At 39.1% G+C, this 22170-nt stretch overlaps 1 protein-coding gene across 1 annotated transcript; it reads left to right on the forward strand.

Moving 5' to 3' along the window:
- Positions 1–2412: 2412 nt before the first annotated feature.
- Positions 2413–17369, forward strand: LOC146893573 (membrane-spanning 4-domains subfamily A member 12-like). Its single transcript, XM_087907623.1, has 7 exons — positions 2413–2650; positions 3927–4003; positions 5609–5758; positions 6765–6821; positions 10793–10909; positions 15691–15805; positions 17179–17369. Exons 2-6 carry the CDS (start codon positions 3956–3958, stop codon positions 15799–15801), a joined length of 483 nt encoding a protein of 160 aa, XP_087763749.1. The 5' UTR covers positions 2413–2650; positions 3927–3955; the 3' UTR covers positions 15802–15805; positions 17179–17369.
- The last annotated feature ends 4801 nt before the right edge of the window (positions 17370–22170 follow it).

The raw sequence follows: 22170 nt of genomic DNA on the forward strand, positions 1-22170 counted from the left end.
AAGAGGCTTTGAATTTGAAATACAACAAGGAAGATTTTTTTTTCAAAGTTTATTAAATTATAAAAGTTTCCATTTCCGCCCCTCCTCCCAACACCCTCCCACTCCCCCTCCCCCTCCTCCTCCCTCTCCATCCATAAGAGCAGTCAGGGCTTCCAGCCCTGTGGGAAGTTCAAGTTCCTCCCACAAGGAAGGTTTTGAGACAGGAAATATAAGGGGAAATGATATAATTATATTATAAAAGGAACAATTAAAAAATAAAATAAAGAAATTGAGGCCAAAAAAAAAAAACACTAGAAAAGTTGGAAAACCTGAAAGAAGGGAGTGGTTTCCAAGACCATCCATGAAACATAGGGAGCAGCCTTGTGCCTTATCTATTCGTACATGTATATTTTTAAATATTCCTACTAGTCACAAAAAGAGTAAATAGAAACATGTGTTCAATTTTGATAACACAGTCGTTCTATCTTAATAAATCAAAAATATCTAAGCATCATCAATGACATACTGTGTAGTCCTTTAATCATATGGAGTCTTCAGAATTATGTGTGCATTATGTACTTAAAACACACGTGAATGCAAGCTAGCCTCATGACAAAAGTTCCATAACCATATATAGTTATTTGTTTGTTAAACTGTGTGGGTCTAGAAGCTACCATAGAATTCACAAAACCTGTACCCTCCATTCTCATACCCAAGAGCCCCTGGTTCCACAAAATGAGCAGGCTTTTAGCACAGGAGCTCCCCAGGCAAACTCAGGGATGGGTCAAGAGGATGAAGTGATCGATGAGAAAGGTGAGACCATACAAGGGTCTGTGCTGACAAAGGGTATATTCTAGAGGTCACAGTTGGAAGTCTTGCTGCCCCATTGTTATCTCAACAGGCTTCACAGGCAGTCCCACCAGCACCCACTCATTGTTAGTTTCATATTAAAACACTATTGCCTTTCTGTTCTTAAAACCAGAGGTCCAGAGGTCAGTATGTTTTATCTCCTAATTATCACCTCTTGTTTTTCCTTGACTCCACTCTAGGTTGAGTCTGGCCCCCATCTGTCCTCTGAGGCCAGTTTTTGCAATGACAGCAGTCAACTCCAATTTGCAAAATCTAGCAACCCAATGTACAGCCCTCAGAAGATATAGGCGTCATTTCACACTTTTCCTAAAGTTGAATCGAGCATCTGCAGGGACCTCTTTCTGTCAACTCCTTAAATCCTAAGCTGGGTTCTATTTGTCTGACCTCCTAACATTAAAATGGATCATCTCCCGATCTGATTAATTCCAGAACTCAGGAGGCAGGATCATCTCTCAACCCACCCTCCCCATAAGGTAAACTCCAGAGGGAAGGGATAGTCTGTATTTTCTCCACTTCTTACTCCCAATGCATGAATAGTGTCATTCATATTTATTCTCAACAGGACTTTGTTCCACGAATTACATAATATACAAAATACCTGATACTAGAAGCTTCAACAAATTGCCTGTGCAAACACTCCTTTAGTTAGCAGGCAGGCAACCACCATTGCTTTTGAGACTCAACATAATCAAAGGAAGTTGGAGTGAATGACCTTCATTTGTTTATTCACTTCTACTGGGTACCAGTTATAGCACCCTTAAACTAAATGTTCAGTGATTGGGGACCCATAGCATAAATGACTCTTGGCGTCATAAACATGACTATCACGTTAGGATTCTCTAAAACGTATTCCTTAGGACTCGATTACAACAATCGCCTTCTTTCATAGTTTATTTATTTTGTATGGTTGATGGTTTTACATGTTTATATGATGGATTTTAGTCATATTTCATACACACAAACACACATCATCATCATCATCATCATCCCTCTCATCTTCCTCTGGATCTCTTCTCAACAATCTCTCCTCCAACCTCCGTGTCTTCTTTTTGGGTGTTGCTCATTGAGTTTAGTTAGAGTTTCCTGTCCCAGGGTGGATGACAGATTGGTGCAATCTAGTTTCTGAACATGGGAAGTACACAGAACAATTGTGACCTCGACTTTGCAGAAAGACGAAGGACCAGAGAAGATATATTTGTCCAAGCACCACAGATCTGTGGTTCCAACAGCACACGTCTTTCTAGAGTCTAGAATCCAGATTTTGAGGAGACTCAAAATAGAAGGACTTACTTATATCAATCTACTGGAAAAGAGTGAAAGGCATTTGCTCAGTGGGGAAGTCTTTGGAGCAGGAAACCAACCGGTAGTTGGGCTCAGACATTCTTCAGTTTAATGGCTAGAGTATGCTCACCATGGGTCAGTAAAAGGTGTCTGCACTAGACTCTCTCCTGCTGGCCCCATTCCCTAACCCCATCTGTATCTGCCGGCCTGAAGGCTGGGTGGAACCTCCACGGGATGGCAGAACTAGTGTCTGCGTGGCCCTCCTCGCGTGGCGCCCTTCACGGTTGCTCTGGGACACAACCGCAGCAGCGTTGGATCCACAAGAGGTAATGAGGGACACATGGAGGTGGCGGCGCCCCTGAGACAGGTGCTGCCCACAGGAATCCCAGAGCAGGAAGATCTAGACCTAAGGGATACCCCTGAAGGATTGCCCCCTTCTACCGTTGTGATCATACTGAGTAGGGAATCCATGACCCATCAACAGAGCACGTTAATGACTGGCTTTGGACACGACGTTCTGGTGAGTATCAGTTCCGTACTAGCTTTCTTTTCCTCCCCAGTATAACCCTACAGGGGACTCTTGCCGCAGAGAAGAGCCTTTTATGGAATTTGTTACATTTTTTAAAAAGTCGTCACCTCGTAGCGGGTAAATTTTTAACTCAAGCATCTTCGAAAATGTTTTTGTTATGCCTTTGTTTATTTTCTTCTTGGCGAAGGCCAATGGACCGTTACTATGGCAACTGAAACCTCCAGAGTTTGTGGCTTATATGAGGAGAAGAAAACATGCAAATCCAAGATCTGAAAGCAATGCTGAATTCTAGATACAACTGTGCACAGCAGTTGAAGGAAAAGGGGAAAGATTGGTCAGACGTTAGAGACGGGGAGGGGGTAGGGAGTAAGGGTGGGGAAGAGAATTGTCAAAGCCACATCTAACAAGAAAGGCACACCAAAAATATAACAATCAATATATAATAAAACACCAAAAATTATCGCTTATGGTTTGAGCAACATTGAGTATTCATATAATGTATAGGCATTCAGACTTCCAATGGGTAAAGCCTAATAATGTCATGGCTTCTAGCTTTTAATATCTTCTCAATCAAACTCTGCCAGATCATCAGGGAAAGTTTACCCTGTGCCCCCACTAAGTGACTTAGAGATTCACCTTTTTGCAGATCAGCTAGAATCAAAAGAATACTTTTTCATGGGTATTAAATACAGAAGCTGAGCAGGGTTGTGACTCCTACAAAATAGGGACCGTTGCCCTCTCCATCAGTGTTGGAGATGTTGAGTTACCCTTATCTTGCCTACTGAAACCCTCTCCATGGTCTCGTTCACTAACTTAAGAAACCTACCTGCACTCTATAGTATTCTATTTTCCAACTTTCTCTGTAGCTAGTGTAAGCGTGTGATACAGATCCTTCCAGTCAGGCACCCCTGAGACACACTTGAATTTACATGACACCAACGAAGAGTAATAGGCTAAATCAAAGAGCCTGAACTTTCTGGTGCTGCAACAAGGGCATATGAGTGGGTGCTAGAGGGACTGATGGGCTGGGAGCAGCTAGCATTTGGTACTTAGTCATAGTCTAACTTCTTGAGAGTTGAATATTAGTTTTGTCAAGATCCTAGTCTGGTGCAAAAGCATCTGTCAGGGAACAGTCAAGTATCTTTTAAAAAGTGAATGACAGCTGTGGAATTAGATTTCCCCTCAGGCTTAGGAACCTTACCCAAGAGAAGAGTGATAGTCACTAACTGATTTAATTTATATTGATTTTTGTCCACATTTTTCACAGGAGATATCCTCATATCCCTCTTGGTGAATATGCCACAGAATCGTCTGTGGGTAAAGAAGGAACTGAGATTGTTGGGGGTAAGAACAAAATGCTGCTCCAGTGAGCAAGTCAACTGTGAGAAGGTTGCCCTCCTTAACACATGATGAAGGGGACCTGAACCACCTCTGTATCCACCATGAACTCTTCAAATGGAGGAAAATCAGTTACAATGGCTTCTGAAGGTGACATGACACCAAAACATAGACTGAGTCTGGACATGGAGGAAAAAATGTTCTTCTTTTTAACCATCTATCAATTATTTCAATTGTAAACTGATGGCATGTCCTAAATGAGATGAGCAAATTGTCAGTACACCCAGAAGCTGCAGACGACACAGCTCTATGAACAGTGGTTGGTTACAAAGAAGCAGTGCTGTCAACACCGTCTCATAGACACACTACTGCTAGCCCAGGCAGTCCCATTCACTACATACTATGGCTGAGCAATTTTACATCATCCACTCGTACTACTGAATGACAGAGCCAGATTAAGAGTTATACCCAAAAGATTAAAAATTAAATGAGAAAAGTCCTAAATAATCAAAAGATGCACACATATAAACACACATGTGGGCACAGGGGATCTAGAAATAAATTAAGCAAAATCACAAGATGCAAGATGAATTGTGTTTCTATACAATAATAATGAACATGAAGCTATCAATCCCCAAAGAAAAAATACAAATATTAAAGAAACAATATATAGAACTGATAATTTGAAAATGACTAAATACTAATGAAAAGTTCAAATTAGGTTACATCAATAAAAAGAGACGTTTATGGATTGCAAAGCTCAACGTAGTTAAAAAAAACTGTTAGTTCTTCCTAAACTGGCATATGGTTTGGCAAAATTCCTATTAAAATCCGGGCAAGTCCTATAAGTAGCCAAAGATTATGTGGGAGGAGAAGAAACAAAAACAACTAAATCAAAGGAGGAGAAATCAACACTAGTTGATTTTTAAGATACTGTCTGCCTATAGTCATCAAGATGATGTTTTTTAAATAAAAAAAGACACAGACAAACAGAACAGAACACAAAGTACAAAACTAGACTTCACAGAGACAGCCAACTGATTTAGGGAATAGTACTGTTTATTTGTGTTTGGGGAAGGTATTTATGCAGCATTGTGGGCCTCAAACTACAAACCCTGCTTCCTCAGCAATCAAGCCATTGCTGGTGTGAATCAACACGGTTCGTAAGTTGGTTTTTTCATAAAAGAACTCACTGGAAAGCTTCTCAGAAGAATAATGAGCAGAAATCAAGTGAAAATAAGAACAAGGAGTCTTAACAGACTCCCAACTTTTTGAGAAATTAGATGAATATTTAAAAAGCCATGAGAACCAAATGAGTGATCACCAGGAGTAACAAGCATCAGTGGGAAAGTTGCAGGAAGGGCAGAACTTGAGATGTCTCTGTGGTGACAGAATAGGTCTGTGACTTGATTACGGTTGATAAAACATGACAAGATGGCCTAGAACTATACACAGAACATCATATCACAGTTGATGTCCTCTTTGTAAGTTCTGAAAGCTGTCATTACCATGGTAGAAACCATCTTTCTTCTTCATTCTGGCATTTGTCTTGAGGCAAGTTCCTTTCTAAGAGATATCTGGAACTCTAAGAATGGTGTCTTTTTCTTTCAGATTGTGCAGTTAATGACCAGCCTGATTGTGCTAAGCCTGGAATACTTCTGGACATACCTGTACATTTCTCAAAATATTGTATTTGGATTTGAAAGTGGGTATATTCCTGTCGTTAAAAATTCAGCATACTCTCTTTGGGCACCTTTGCTTGTGAGTAACATCATCTCTATAGTAACTACTAATGCATTCCTTACATGTCATGGATTCCAATCCAAGCAATATTTCCCTAGGAAACGTCCCCAAGTCTACCTGAAAAGGGACAATTGCAATATGTCTTTTAAAATCTTTAGTTTATTACCTACAATATTTTTTCATAATCATATTCTACATTGTTAAAGAAACATGGGATTCATTATGAAAAAAGTAGTTTCTTAGCTGTAATATTACTTTTTAATAAGAGTCTGCATAGTAAGAGGGCTATTTGATACATTTAAAGCCATGATAATAAACATGAATCCACAGTGACAGCTGATCTGAGCTCCTGATAACTCACAGACTCTAGACTAAAAGCTGGGGAGCCTGCATTGGACTGAACTAGGCCCTCTGCATGTGGGCAACAGCTGTGTAGCTTGATCTGTTCGAAGGGCCCCTGGTGCATGAGTTGGCTTTTTGGAGTCCATTCCCTCTGATGAGATACCTTGCTCAGCCTTTATGTGAAGGGGCTTGGTCCTGCCTCAACTTGATATGCCAGGCTTTGTTGACTCTTCATGGAAGACCTTACTATTTCTGAGGAGTGGATGGAGGTGGGTTGGAAGAGGGAGCAAGAGGAGGGGAGGGACAGGGAACTGTGGTTGGCATGTAAGATAAATAATTTTTTAAAGACTAAAAGTAATAGAAATAAATAAACACAGTGAGCAAATATGGAAGACAAAAATCTGTTTGAGTCAAACCTGCTATGCACGTGAAATGAATGTTAAAGCCATTTCAAGATGCCCCTGAATCCCATTTCTATCACAACCATAACATTAGTGAATAGGACCTTCAAAGCTTTCATCTCCATAAAAGCAAATCTTGAATCATTTCTTGAGTTGTTTTTTCAGTAGTCCCCACTAAGGAACCAAGCTGGTATCCCTCATTTTGCAGAATTCTAGAATTATCTTGAAGCTTATATTTTTACATGGTGACTGGTTATTAACAATGTGGTATTTGCTTCCAGTTTAGCCTATCGGGAAGTTTTTCAATAGCATTGCAGAGGAGGCCTTCAAATCCCATGGTAAGTCAGACTCTGGAAAGACTCTGGAAAGTTTCCATTATCAGTAAAAGTATTAAATTTCCAAAGACTAAATAAAAACTTTAAAAAGTAAAACATAGCCAGTAAGGAATCATGGCCTCTGCATGACTGGCTATCTACCTGGAAGCCATGGGGTGGGGGGACAGTATTTGAAGTATGAGAAACATAACATGAATCCAAAGAAAGGTAAAGTGGTTAATGTCATCTCAGACAAAGAAAGTATAGAAATAGTACTATTGTCATACACAAATACTCAAGTATTCATGACGATAAAGGCCACTATTTCTTAAGACTTAACAAACCTTAACTTCAAACTATAAGAAGCAAGGGCCAGGGTTATTGCTCACTGTCTGTGCAAGCAAAAGGACCTGAGTTCAGATCCCCAGAATCCACATCAATGTTGTGCACACTAGCAGACATCTGGAATTTTAGTGATTCACAACAAGATGGGAGTAGAGGAAATAGAATCCCCAGACAATCCCAGGCTGACCAACCTGACATGTGCAATTACAAACAACAAAAAAAAGAGACTCTGTCTCAAAGTAGATGAGGACAGGCATATAAAGTTTCCCTCTAACCTCTGTATTTGTACAATGCCAAACATGCACCTCCCCCTGATACACACACATTCATACATGAATACCCACCATACCTGTATGTATGCAAAAACTGATAGAATTGTACAGAAGATTATTTGTAATGACATAGAATTTGCCCTCACAATGAAAAAAGTTAAAAAAAAGTGCAATGTAACATATAAACATAATTTTAGAGAGATGTACTTCAAATTATTTGGACGAAAACCTAAAAAGGGAATTTCCTCAACTTTGTAAGGTTATACACGAAAGGCAAATCTATTTTCCTACTTAGCAGCATGAGACTGGATTCTTTCCTCTGAAATAGATGTGTTGGTTAGATTTTATTGTCAATTTGAAAGAGCCTGGAGTAACCAGGAAGATGAAACCTCCATGGCCAAGTCTCTGGTGCATTTTCTTCATTGCTAATTGATGTAAGAGCACACAGCCTACTGTGGGTGGTGCCATCCCCAGGCAATTTGGCCTGGGCTGTATAAGAAAGCTAGCTGAGCAAGCCAGAGGGAGCAAGTCAGTAAGAAGTGTTCCTCCATGGTTTCTGCCTCAATGTTTCCACTTTGAGTTCTGGTCTTGGCTTCTCTCTATAATGGCTGATGAGATGATATAAACCCTTTTTTTTTACATAAATTGCTTTTGGTCATGATGATTATCACAGCAACAGCAAGAAAGTTCAAACAGCCAGGAACAGTGGGTATGCGTACAAGGCTATATGTTATAGAGTATGTAGTAAGTCAAGTAAAACAGCCAGTAACCATGTATAGGTGTACAACACTGTATGTTGTACAGTGTAGAAAGTCAAGAGAAAAAGACATAAAGACCTTCGAGATGGGAAAGTCAGAATATATGCTACATCTGTAGACATCAGAAACATACTTAAACATTCTACAACACTCAAAGAAATACAGAATAATTTAGTAAGCTAATTTATCAGTGTTGGAGAATATAAGTTGCCTATAGAAAAAAAATCAATTGGATGTCTGTGTTATTTGTTGGAACACTTACCTACTAAGGGAATCACATTATTCCCAGTTCTAAGCCCTTTAAAATAAAGCTACTATGAATACCCACAAGTCTAATTATGGGCATATTTCTTGTTCCTCTTGTAATGGATATTTATCATTTTTAAAAGAAACTACCAAACTGTTTCCCAAATGCCTATTTCATTTCTGTACTACCTTCAACAGACTAGACCCGACAAGTGATCTTGTTGGTTGTTTTCAGATAACTTTGACCAGAAAAACGCGATGTGTAAAACCCCTTCTCCAAAAGGACCTTAAAATACAGTTGCTTATTAAACCTCTTTTTCTAATATACATGATGGTCCAGGAACCATCACTTTTCTATGTAACTAAAATGTCAGCATTTGTTTAACTTTAAGGAATAAAATACTTTAAATTACAAATAATCAATCAATAATGTTGGACTTTGAAAATAAAATAAACTAATATTGTTTTATTTCCTTTTGTCTAGTGATATTTTCTTATACTTTGATTTTCATAATGCAATTTTATACATGCAATTATACAAGTAATTTCACACAGTGTATTTTAATCATATCTACCTTCCATTACCTCCCTCTGACTCCTCCTGGAACACCCCTCTCAGCACATCTCCCTGCTAACTTCATACCATCATTTATTATTATTATTATCATTATTATTATTATTTTATTAATCGTCCTGAGACCAGTTCGTACTGATCATGTGAAGTAATCCAGTGAGGTATGGGCAATCTGCCAGAAGTCACATCCCCAAAGAAAAGTGACTATCACTCCCTCAGCAGACACCAATTGTCAACAGTTCCTCAGCTATGGGTGAAATCTTGGGAGCCATTCTCCCATTTTTAGATTTCTGACTGGCTTTTTCTTGTGTAGTTCTTATGCAAGCAATTGCAGTTGCTCTAAGCTGATAAAAGCAACAACCGTTACCATATCTAGACAAAAGCATTTATCATTCTCCTTATCCTGTAGCTCTTATATTCTTTCTTCTCCCTTTTACAATATGTCCATTAAGTGCGCTTGGTAGGAAGAGGTTGACAGAGGTAACTCATCTACGACTGAGTGCTCACAGCCATTTATCTAAATATCTTCACCGGTGATGAGCCTCTGCATTATCTATGAACCACTACAAAAAAAAAAAACCCTCTCTGACCAAGAGTGAAGTCAACACTAATCTATGGGCATAAACATGAATATTATAAAGTTTACAGTACCAAATGTAGAATCCATAATGTTGAATGGGCCTCAAAACCAATCAGAAAGCAGTTGGCTCCTCCCATACTAGTCATGCCACTATTGCACCAGTGAGCATAACGTACCTGGCAGGTTGGTATTATAGCGTGCAATGCCCAGGGCTAAGTAAGCCCACTGATATTTTTGCCCCATGAATGCACATGTATAACATCGTTCAGTACTATGAAAGCTAGCCTTTAGGGAATCAGGGAAGTTTGAGGCAAAATTCTTCATAGACTTCACTGATTTGCCTTCTGTAAAGGAGACTTTTTCCTAGAGAATAAATGAACTGACATCAATGAACAACATATAACAGTTTACATGAAGGGTTTTGTTTTTTGAGATAGGTTTCAGGATCTAGTGATTCAAATTGTCATGCTATCTAGCTTTATTAACTAGGAAGAAATTATTGTGAGTATGGACAAGGAAATAGGTATAATAGTTATTCTTCTTAATAGCAATATTAAATAATATATCTTCTTCCTGGCACCATATGTAGATAAAACACAATTATTCAGCAACATTATAAAGCATGAATTGTCTGGAGTGTGTAGGCTGACAAACATACATACATGTAGCCTGGGTAATGACCTCCAACCATGTGTAACTATGTACATCATAAAGAAAAACTCTTCACATTGAGCTAGATATACCTCCATGCCCAAGAAAATTCCCCAAATTTTGCTTTCCTGATATCCAAGAACGATAGAAATCTCCTAGAATATTAGATCTCTGGCAATGTAAAGCTGTACAGTATTGTGAATTTGTCAATATCATGGGTATATTTTATATTTTATTGATAATTAAGATGCACTTGATTTTTCTTCCATAGTTTGAAAAATATCTAATGTACTTCTTTTCTGTTCCTTTATCTACTAACTCAGTATATTATAAGGTTTCAGTCGGTCAGCAGTAGAGAAATAAGTACCTGCATATCTTATCAAAAGTTTTATTATCCCCCCAAATTGTTTGGTCGTACTAGGAGCCTATCCAAACTATAGTTCTAACAACCTTGGTGCTCTCACTATGACAGAAAGATTAGAATTTCTATAGTTCTATAAAAATACACTTGCAGAGAGGACTATGGAATAGTTTCCAATGACTGGACAATACTTTTTAATTTGTTATAGCTGTTCTGGACTATGACAATGAACATCTCAAGCCTCTATGCAACACTAATAGGTGTGGTTTTAACAACATTTGAACTGACGGTCACTTCAGCTATACCATCTTCTTTGTGGCAATACGTAAGTACTGGGTTTCTAAGAGAATGTCTTCATAATTTTAGGATTAAGCCTTCAGTGAGGATCAAAATAGTCAGGTATCAGTCAAATCACCAGAAGTTCTCTAACAAGTTTACTCTCAGGCACATGTGCCTATTATTAGTGTGATACAAGCTGCATGTTACAGTTCAAAGCCTACATGATCAAATAAAATCTTACAAATATTAATACAGATACTTTATTGATGAAGCATTATAGTTAATCCTGATTCCTCTTGGTTGCTATAAGACATTTAGGATTGGCAGCTCATTCTCCTAGGTATTCACATCCTTAAGACCAGTTTTCCAAAGGGTTTAAAAGATCAAATTTGCTAGAGTAAGACTTTCTTCTTCCAAGAATGAAATGGCATCCATATGGACTTATATTAACTTTATACTCATGGTCAATGAACGTGCTGTAGTTGAGAGCCTTTATCCAGGAACTGATGGAAACAGACTCAAAGATCCACAACCAAGCACTAGACCAAGTTTGGGAAATCCTGCTGAAGAGAGGTAGGAATGATTGCAGGATCCAGGACATCAAGGACATCACAAGAAAACTCACAGAAACAACTAACTAGTCACATAGGAACTCACAGATTCTAAACCAACAAAGAGGGTGTTGAAATGATGTAGGAGAGTCTTCTATCTATCTGTTGCTTTCATTGGTTAAATAATAAAGAAAACTGCCTGGCCTGATAGGTCAGAACATAGGTAGGCGGGGAAGACAGAACTGAATTCTGGGAGGAAGAAAGCAGGGTGAGAAGAGACGCTGCCATGAAGCTGCCAGGTCAGACATGCTGAATCTTTCCTGGTAAGCCACAAGCTCATGGTGACATACAGATTATTGGAAATGGGTGGAAGTCAAGATGTGAGAGTTAGCCAATAAGAGGCTAGATATAATGGCCCAGGCAGTGTTTAAAAGAATACAATTTATGTGTAATTATTTCGGGGGTAAGCTAGCCGGGATCCAGGCGGGAACGCAGCCCACCGCTCCACTCCATTTGCAACAACAGGGAGTCTACATGGACAAACTTATGCCCTCTACATACATGTAACAGTTGTGTAGCTTGATCTATTTGTGGTACTCCTAACAGTGGGAGCAGGGGCTGTCCCTAATGCTTTGGCTGGCTCTTGCAAACCTATTCCTCATCCTGGATTGCCTTGTCCAACCTAAATACAAGAGGAGGTGCCTTGCCTTACAGGAATTTGATTAACCATGGGAGGCCAGTTCCTTTCCAAACAAAAACAGAAGAGGGGTAGATTGAGGGGTAGGGGGAGTTGGGAAAGAAAATAGGAGGGAGGGAGGGAGGGGAAATGTGGTCAGGATGTAAAATAAATTAATTTTAAAAATGAAAAAGTGCTGTAGTCTACAGAGTGAAGCTTAAAAATAGGAGGAGGGAGGGACGGAGCAAGGGAGGGAGGGAAGAAGGGAGGGACGGACGGACAGATGGAGGGAGGGAGGGAGGGAGGGAGGGAAGGGAAATGTGGTCAGGATGTAAAATAAATTAATTTTAAAAATGAAAAAGTGCTGTAGTCTACAGAGTGAAGCTTATCTCGACAATAGATGTAATTTGGAAGGCTCAAATACTCTGTTTTATGTGAACCACACCATGACGACATTTTGTGTTTCTGCATCTGTCTATTGGAGGGTTTATGTAGAACTATTTGAGGCTGTTTATGTTTGTGTATTTGTGGTCCTGTACAGGTGGCACTATGAACATAGGCACACTTAGCCATTTAAGTTTGTTGATGTGAAGAGAAAGGATGATGAATACAGAGAAAGAAGGAAGAGATTCTGAGTAAATTTTGTAAGAATTTGAAGCCATGGTGTTGAATTCTTGTCTGTGGACTACTATCCTTCTAGTCTATGCCCAGAGCCTTACAGGAGCCAAAACAGCTGGGCTTTAAACCAATACCTAGAAACCATAACTTTTAAATTGATGCATTAGATGTTACTTGTATCTAACTTCCTAACATAATTAAGAAAGCGCTCCTTACTTCAACATACAAGAGTTATGGTTAATAGAACTAGTTCCAAACTATATATGTTTGTAATTCATCATTCCTTTTTTCTTATTTCTATGTATTATTGAGAGAAACTTTACAATAAATAAATACAGATATAGATAAAAGCCTATGTATCTCTGATTCAATAAAGAATGAATGTTTAGCTATTTGATTAAAGTCATGGGTCTAGTCACCTGAAGAGCATTTATGCTGATCAAAGTTAAATTCTAAGTCACTTAACCATAGTAAATAGAGTCTTAACAAAAATCAAGTCAGTGACACATGAGAGGACCACTTTATTGATGTAGGAAATGCATTTCTCCTTTAGCATAATTTACTAAATGATATGGAAAAGTGTAAATATATGTACTTCCCCATTAAGACCTATTACACCAAACCTCAAAAGAAAATGTATCTCAATTTTATCCTCTCCAGAGGGTCATTATCCTTAAGAAAATATACTGGTCCTACCCACAACAACAAAAAAGAATATACAATGATTCCTATTATTCTCTTGGCCGAAATGTATCTTTCACCACCCTCAATAGCTATCAATTATCAGATAATCAAATTTATGCATGAATTTTCAACTGTTGAGGGAATAGGATACAGGAAAGTGTCTATCTTTTCATTTTTTTCTCCTTCCTACAGCATAGCTACACCTCTGAGTTTCAGCACTGGAAAGGAGAGTCTAGAAAGCGTTCTAGTTTGCTCTCTGAGTTTCAGCCCTGAAAAGGAGAGTTTAGAAAGCATTCTAGTTTACTCTCTGCTGCTGTGATAAGACACTAACAAAACAACTTGTGAGAGGACAAAGTTGATCTCAGCCCACACTTCCAGGTCACAGTCCATCACTGAGAGCAGTCAGGGAAGAAACTCAAGCAGGAACAGACACTATAGAAACTGTAGGGGAACATTGCTTACCGACTCACTCTTGGATTTTCTTTCTTGCTCCATTTTAGCTTTCTTATTCAACCTACACTCCCCTGCCTGGATATGATGAGATCCACAGTGGTTTGGACCCTGCCACAACAGTCATCAACCAAAACAATTCCTCACAGACATAGCCTCCCTTCTCAGATATCTGGAGGTTGTATCTAGCTGACCATAAAAGCTGACCAGCATGGGAACCTTCCTCCTTTGCTATGTCATGAAATTAATATTGAGTTGTGTTGTTAATTCTTCTTTCAAGTTCTGGGAGAATTTGATGGTTAATCCATGGGTGTTTCTTAGGAGATATTTTATTGCCTCTTTAGTCTCATTTCTGGAGATGTTTCAACTCTTTCATTTATTATGGTTTAATTTTGATATGTTGAATGCGTCTAGACATTCCTCCATTCCTTTAGGTCTTGCAAGCTTGTGAAATATAGGTTCTTACAGCATATCTTTTTGGATTCCAAATTTTGTTGGAAACTGTTATAATGTCCCTCTTTTCATTTCTGTTTTATTACATATTCTCTATCTTTCCTTTGCTTAATTCAGCTAAGAGTTTATCAATAGTTTTATTTTAAAGAACCAACTCTTCGTTATATTGATTCATTGTATTGGTTTTTGTTTATTTGTTTTTGTTTTCTTAATTTTATTTCCTTGTTTCCTGATTTTGGTTATTCCTAACTACTGTTTTGGAATTTACTGTGTTCTTGCTTCTTCCAAGGTTTCAAGGTGAATTATTGAATTGTTAACTTGAAATGCCTTTTTGATGTAGGCACCAAGAGCTGTAACTTTCCTTTTAGGTTGTCATCAGCATGTCCCATTGATTTTGGTCTGTCATATTATTACTTTTCCGTCAATTCTAGGAATGGTTATTACTTCCTTCTTGGCCTCTTCAGTAACACAATTATTCAACAATATGCAGTTTAAGCTTCATGAGTTGATATACTTCTTTTACTTTTTCATAGTTTTTTGGTTTATATTTTGGTTTGGTTTTGATTGGTTTTCAAGATATGGTAGCTGTGTAGCTTTGGAGCATGTCCTGGAACTTGCTCTGTAGACCAGGCTGGCCTCTAACTCGCAGAGATTCACCAACCTCTGCCTCCCAAGTGTTGGGATTAAAGGCATAGCAATACCTGTAGCGGCTTTTTTTCTGTTGATAGTTTTATCCCTTCACGGTCAAAAAGAACTCAGAATTTAATTTTAATTTTTTTACATTTGCTGAAACTTGTTTTGTGTCTTAATATGTGATTGATTTCGGATAGAGTTCTATAGGCTGCTTAGAAAAAGAATGTATATTGAGTGTTTGAATGAAAGGTTCCATAGCTGTTAGGTTTGACATCTCACCAGCACTGAGGCACAAGAAACAGTGCAGAAGAATTAGAATGTGAGAGCTGAAGGGTGACTGGGAATGCTGTGCAATGCCATCTTCTGGGAGTGATATGGCTGTCATTATAGAGAACTCACAGCATCTGTGCTTACCTGCACAAAATCTCTAAAAGATCAAGCCAGCTAAAATTCTGGCATAGACATGGTAGAAGAACACCAGACCCCAGCCCTTTCTAAGGAGCTATTGGAAACAGATGATTGCTGTGGGAAGAATCATACTTCTGTAAGGATGTGGCCACTAGTCCACTAGATGGCTCCACACATATGTATATATGGGCTACAAAAAAGACATGAAATTGGGAGGGGAAACTGGGGGTTGAACCAAGAGTTGGAGGGAAAAATGGGAGTAGATTATATTGTATTTCATTGTATACCTATTTAAAATTCTCAGAAAATAAGAAAATTACTAAGTAAAGACTGTATTTTTCTTTTGGGGTACAGAGAAGTGGTAGGATGCTTACAGGATATCTCTTCCTGTTCACTGTCTTGGAGATGTTTATGGCATGCAAAGTAACTGAGTGGATCTACAAAGCAAGACAAACAGGAAATTAAAATGGTGAGTCTATCATTTCTCCTTCAGTGAACAGAAGCTACTAATTTCTGTGATATATCCTGTTCAAATTACTTAGAAAGAATTAAGCATCAGTAATACCATCTCTAATCTGTGGCTAGTGATAGGTGAATATATTTTTGTAAAACTATTTGGCACTAAACAGCTCTTTCTATAACTGAAGCTAAATGAATAACTCTACATGAAGAGAGTAGGGCTGAGAATGTTGCTCAGCCGTAGACTACTTACATAGCGTTAGTGAGACTCTGATCACCAGAAGAAGCACATAAAAAGAAGTCAGGTGGGTAACCTGGGGTAGAGTGCAGTGACAGAGACTCTGGTGCTGGCTATTATACTCAGCTCTGCTTGATTAAGCAATAGTAGTTCCCACCATCCAGCTGCACTAACACTGTCACCAGCGCCACCACTTGATTCTTACTCCATAAATACGCCTTGTTCAGTAGACCAATTCCTTAAGTAATCTCTGTCTGAAATTAATGTGAGAAAATTAAAAAGGGAGAAGGTATTATCAGATGAATTCTTCTTGGATTTTCTGCTTTATCTTGCCTCGAAAGCTACCTCTGAGGGCACTTATATCTCGATGACTATTTGCGTTTCAATAAATTTTCAGTCGCTAATGTAGTGAGATGTGGAATTGAAATTCATCAAAAAAGAATAACACTAATGAACTTTAAAAATATATGGCTGGAACTAGAGCAATGGCTCAATAGTTAAGAGCACTTGATGCTCTTGCAAAGGACCAAGGTTTGATTCCCAGAAGCCACATGTTGACTTACAATCATCTATAATTCCAGCTCTAAAGAATCCAACAACTCTGTTCTGGCTTCTTTGGGTACCAGAAACATGCATGGTGCATGGGTATGCATTCAAGCAAAACACCCGGTACATATATATAAAACTTTTTAAAGGTATATGTGGCTCTACTTAAAAGGAAAACACAGAATTCTTTTAACAAAGGATTGAGAGAAAAAGCATAAATTGAAATAGTTTTCTACTTATACTAATAAAATATAAAAGGAGAGAAGCAGAATATATAGGAGAAGCAAAAGGGAGGAAGGGAAATAAATAACAGGAGGAAAAGGAGAGAAAAATTATTTAAACTAAGATTTAATAAAAAAACAACAAGATCATTTGGTCTGGGAAGTATATCTCAGGTGAATCCATTACTGCAATATTTAAGGCGCTGGATTCCAGGGCCAATACAAAAGAAGAAACAAAAACACAGCTCATGATCTTATTAAGAGTCTCAGTGATAAGACTACTCCCTATCAGATCTCTTTAAAGTGCTGCTGAAATTGTATAATTCTTTATCTTAGATGACATTAATGAGTGATTTCCTGCCATCCGCCTTACCTCAGGTTCATAGAAGAAAACGAACCTTTTCCTAGAAGTATCATGGCCTCAGTCAAGGAGGAAAGTTCAATGATGGATGAGAACCTCATTTTGTTCAAGAGACCTCTCAGAAATGGAATTTAATCGTCTGTCTCGGTAATTCCTCTCCTCCATTTCATTAATAAAAAAATGACAGCAATGAATATGTTTTCCTTTACATGTGGGAAGTGAAGCATGAATTGATTTCACAGTTGTAAATTAATCCGGGATTAAATCTGGTCAGCCGGAGTTAAAAGGTTCTTCTAAGATCAAGGAATCTGTTGAATGGGCAAGAATTTTCCAGCATGGACTCGACACCTAATGTTGATGAGATGAAGTAATGCTGACTCAAAGCCGTTTTGTAATGAAAAGATAGACAAGCCAATTCATCATCAGTGGGGCAGACTAGCTCTAATACCAAACATCTGTCTAACCAGCTATGGTTAAATGATGTAGAATTTATCAATTGTATAGACTATTAGATATTCCTTTATATAACTGAGACTACTTGATGTCCATGTAACTCTTTACTAGAAAGTCTGTTTTTTGCAATATTTTATTCTTTTTCCCACAGCTTTTCTCTTAGACGTATTATACTTAAATTTTATGAATTTTAGATCAACTACATTTCCACAATATTCTACTGAGTCTCTGAAAACCTTTTGTGTTGGTCATCTTTCTGTTTCTGTGACCAAATGTCTGAGGAAAACAGGTTCTAAAAGAAAAGAGAAAAGTTTCTGTGGGCTCCCACTTTCAGAGACTGCAGTTCTCGCTTGACTGGACCTAGTTCTTTTGAGGTTGTGGCAAAACAGCACCATAATGATGAGAGCATGGCAGAGCAAAGTTGCTTCCTTCATAGAAGCCAAAGAGGGGGGAAGAGGGAGGGAGAGGGGGAGGGAACAGAGAGGGAGGAGGAGAGGAGGAATTGGAGAGGGGGAGGAAGAAGAGAGAAGAATGTGGAAAGGAAGAGGAAAGGGAGAGAGGAAAAGGAGGAAGATGGGGAGAGGATAAAGAGGAAGGAAGGAGAAAGGGGGAGAGAAGAAGAAAGAGGGAGGGAAGAAGAAATGGAGAGGAAAGGAGGAGGGAGGGGATTGAGAAATATGGAGAAAGAAGGAGGGAGGGGGAGAGATAAATGTGGAAAGAAAGAGGGAAGGGGAGAAAGGAGAGGGAGAGAGAGGAAAGGGAGAGAAAGAAGAAGAGAGAGGAAGGGAAGAGAGAGGGAGGGAAAGGGAGGAAGTAAAGAGACTGAGTGAGAGAAGAGACCATGGGGGGATAGGGAAGGGGAGTGAGAGGGAGTGAAGAAAAAAAGAGGGGGAGAGAGGGAGGGGATATAAAGGGAGAAGAAGAGAGAGAATAATAACAACCAGAGAGTCACCACCTCACAATCACCACAGATTGGAACCAAGTCATTAGTTTGTGGACCCCTGAAGAACACTTGAAACCTAAACCAAGCCTCTTCCCTCCTTCCTTCTCTTTTGAACCCCGTAACTTGCTCCCATTTCCCTGTCTTCATAAAGAACTCATCCATGATGCAAAAGATACATATTTTATACGCGAGTGCCCCCACAAAGATCTGTGGTATTTTATTATATCTGCAATTCACATAGATCATACACGCACACGCATACACATACACACACGTGCACACACACACACACACACACACACACACACACACACCTTTTTCCTCCTGGTAGTATGATTTTAAAATCCACTCATGTTGCTCTTTATACATCAGTTGATTTTCAAAGCTGCCTGATAGCCTGTGGCTCTATGACAGCACATTTATACATTCCGTCTTCCAGGAATGGGCAGGTAGCTTACATTTTCTCCCCTTGAATAATTTCTTTGGGAAATGCATTCTTCACCAGGGTATCTGATGTACATATATATACCACACACACACACACACACACACACACACACCGTTTTCTTAAGCAGAACAAGAAGCACCACCATTTATAGCATTTTTCCGTTGCTGGCTACTTAATGTTGCACACTTTTATCTACTTTTATCTGCAATGTACTCTATATTCTCTTGGTCTCTTAAGAGCTCACAGATTCTGATACCTAGCAGTGTTGCTTCCAATGGTCAAAAGCCTTTTTCTTTTGGCCGTTGCTGAGAAATGGAGTTCATGTGAGCAGTAAGTACTCATCTACCCTGTGGTCATTATAAATCATCTCTGAAGATATAGACTGCTCTGTCAATGCTTAATAAGGCTAAATTATTGTCCTCATTACAGGTTGTAAAGCCTGAAATCCCTTCTGAGATGTATGTGGAGTCTCTGAGATTTCAGCCCCAATTTGTGTAAATGTTTGCTTCCATAAAAGAGTCATGGATTTTTTTTACATTTTTATTAATTTGTAATGTTCAAAATATCAGGTTTTACTATAACATTTCATACACGCATCTCATTGTGATTTGTCTATGCTCATTCCCAGATTATCCTTCCTCGATACGTCATTGAAGTCAGCTTGCATGATTTTATTTTAAAAATTGCTCAGCCATGAAATTGCTCTAGAGTTTGGAGGCCTCTTGTGTGTTGTGACCTATTTGTTTGGTTTGTAGCAGAGAGAAACTTGCAGCAATCTTCTCTGCATCAGCCTCTTAATTTCTGGGATTACCACTTTTGTTATCAAGGAAGTAACCTCCTAGACCAGTTTGGTTCTTTTTGAAGCAGAGGTGAGTGGAGATTGTCTCTTGTCTTCAACTGAGTTCTTATCTGCCCTCCTCCAAGAATTGAGTGGGCAGACAATAAGGGAGAAATAAAGGAAACCTTTTTTTTGCAAGAAAGGAATAGCAATTTTAAAAGAAAAAATTCGATCCTGAACCAGAAGAGCCATCAGGAGAGGTCCCTGGCCAACAAGGGGCCCTAATCCTGGACCAGAAGAGCCATCCCGAGAGGTGAGTGTGTTCCTGACTGGCCAGCCAGACGTCCTGGAAAGGGAGCACAGGCACCCTGAAACCCCCTAAACTTTCTGGCCATTCAGTGGGGGCTTCTCTCCCTGGCTACTTCCTTTCTTTCCTTATCCCATCCCAGCTTGCCCCCAGGCACACCTTTCCATCTGCAGGGTCATAGGATCCCCCAACTCAGCCTGCTTCAGGACTGAGGGTCTGGGGACAAAGTGGTGAGTGTAACTGCTGCAAGAGTTTCTTTGTTCCATTGAGCCTGCACCCAGCAAGCCTGCTCCTTTGTCTGTGTGGTCCCTGGCCAGCAAGAGACCCTGCTCCAGTACCAGTAGATCTATCCAGAGGGATCCACCACCACAGCCTACTTTAGGGTGGAGAGGATCTGAGAGACAACGCCAGTGCTGAGGGGACCTAAGAGAGGGCAGACCAAGAAAAACCCACAAGTGCACAGGTAGCCACAGCAAAGATCGAACCAAGACGCCAAGACTCTCCTAACAGCATTTGAAGGAAGAGATGGGCAGGTGCCAATGCAAGAATTCCTCCAACAATCTGAAAAGCAACATGATAACACCAGAATCCCGCGAACATGCAACAGGAAGACTTGAACACCCTAATCCAGAAGAAGTAGAAGAAATAGACTTTAGATGTAACATTATGAAAATGTTAGAGACCATTAAACAGGAAATGGAAAAACTCCTTTGAAGAAATGGATGAGAAATCTAAAAAAAGTTAGAAGAAATGAATAAATCCCTCAAAGATACCCAAGAAAACCAAGAAAAAGCAATCAAACAGGTAAGGGAAACAGTTCAAGACTTGAAAACTGAAATGGAGGTGTAAAACCCAATTCTATGTTACACTCTTGATACAGTTCATGCCCCACTGTACCATAAGCAAGCCAGGCAAGGGCCTGGAGATTGAAAAAATACACAAGAGACTTGGGTCATGAAAGGAGATAAGCCAACTGCCATTTATTCAACTTTGGGGAAATCCTTAAATATATTGCTGCTGCACAAGGAATTGGGCAGGTGGAAAATCGCCACACCCAAGATGGAGTAAACAATGCTCTACAGCTAATCATCAGGGGGCTGGGGGGAGTACAAATACAAACAGAATGTTTTAGCTGGCTGACCAGAAACTGTCCTCAAGTAACCCCAGGAGCAGGGGTAGACGCGGGCCCTACATGAAGGCAATGAAAAAAACATAAACCCAGGGACGGCGGGATATGGAAAATCTGGGTAAGTGAACAGGAACTACAATTATAACCAACAGAATACAAGAAATAGAAGAAAGAATCTCAGATGCTGAAAATACTATAGAGGAAATGAACGCACTGATCAAAGAAAACAGCAAATCCAACAAATTCTTATCACAAAATATTCAGGAAATCTAGGACACCATAAAAAGACCAAACCTAAGAATAATAGGGGTAGAAGATTACAGTTCAAAGGCACAGAAAATATATTCAACAAAATTATAGAAGAAAACTTTCCCAACCTAAAGATGGATATTCCTATGAAGATACAAGAAGCATACAGAACATTGAATAGACTGGATCAAAAAAAATCCCCTCGCCATATAATAATCAAAACACGAAACATACAGAATAAAGAAAGAATATTGGGAGCTGCAAAGGAAAAAGGTCAAGTAAGATATAAAGGTAAACCTATCAGAATTACGCCAGACTTCTCTATGGAAACCATGAAAGCCAGAAGGTCTTGGATAGATGTGCTGCAGAAAGTAAGAGACCATGGATGCAAGCCCAGACTACTATACTGAGCCAAATTCTCTTTCACCATCAATGGAGAAAAAAAGATATTCCAGGACAAAAACAGATTTAAATAATACATAGCCACAAACCCAGCCTTACAGAAAGTAATAGAAGGAAAATCACAACCCAAGGAACCCAAAAACACCCACAATAACTCAGACATTTAACAATCCTCCACCAGCACAACTCAAAGAAGGGAAACACGCAAACTCTACCACCAAAAAATAAATAAATAAATGACCGGAGTTAACAACCACTGGTCATTCATATCATTTAATATCAATGGACTCAATTCCCCTA

This window comes from Myodes glareolus, chromosome 7 (genome assembly GCF_982192425.1).
Source record: "Myodes glareolus chromosome 7, mMyoGla1.1, whole genome shotgun sequence".
Lineage (NCBI taxonomy): Eukaryota > Metazoa > Chordata > Mammalia > Rodentia > Cricetidae > Myodes > Myodes glareolus.

Excerpts from the sequence above, each read along its gene's own strand:
- LOC146893573 (XM_087907623.1), top strand. The coding sequence starts at position 3,956 with ATGCCACAGAATCGTCTGTGGGTAAAGAAGGAACTGAGATTGTTGGGG. Across the intron at positions 5,759-6,764 it reads CTCTTTGGGCACCTTTGCTT|TTTAGCCTATCGGGAAGTTT; the intron begins GTGAGTAACATC and ends ATTTGCTTCCAG. Across the intron at positions 6,822-10,792 it reads GGAGGCCTTCAAATCCCATG|CTGTTCTGGACTATGACAAT; the intron begins GTAAGTCAGACT and ends AATTTGTTATAG.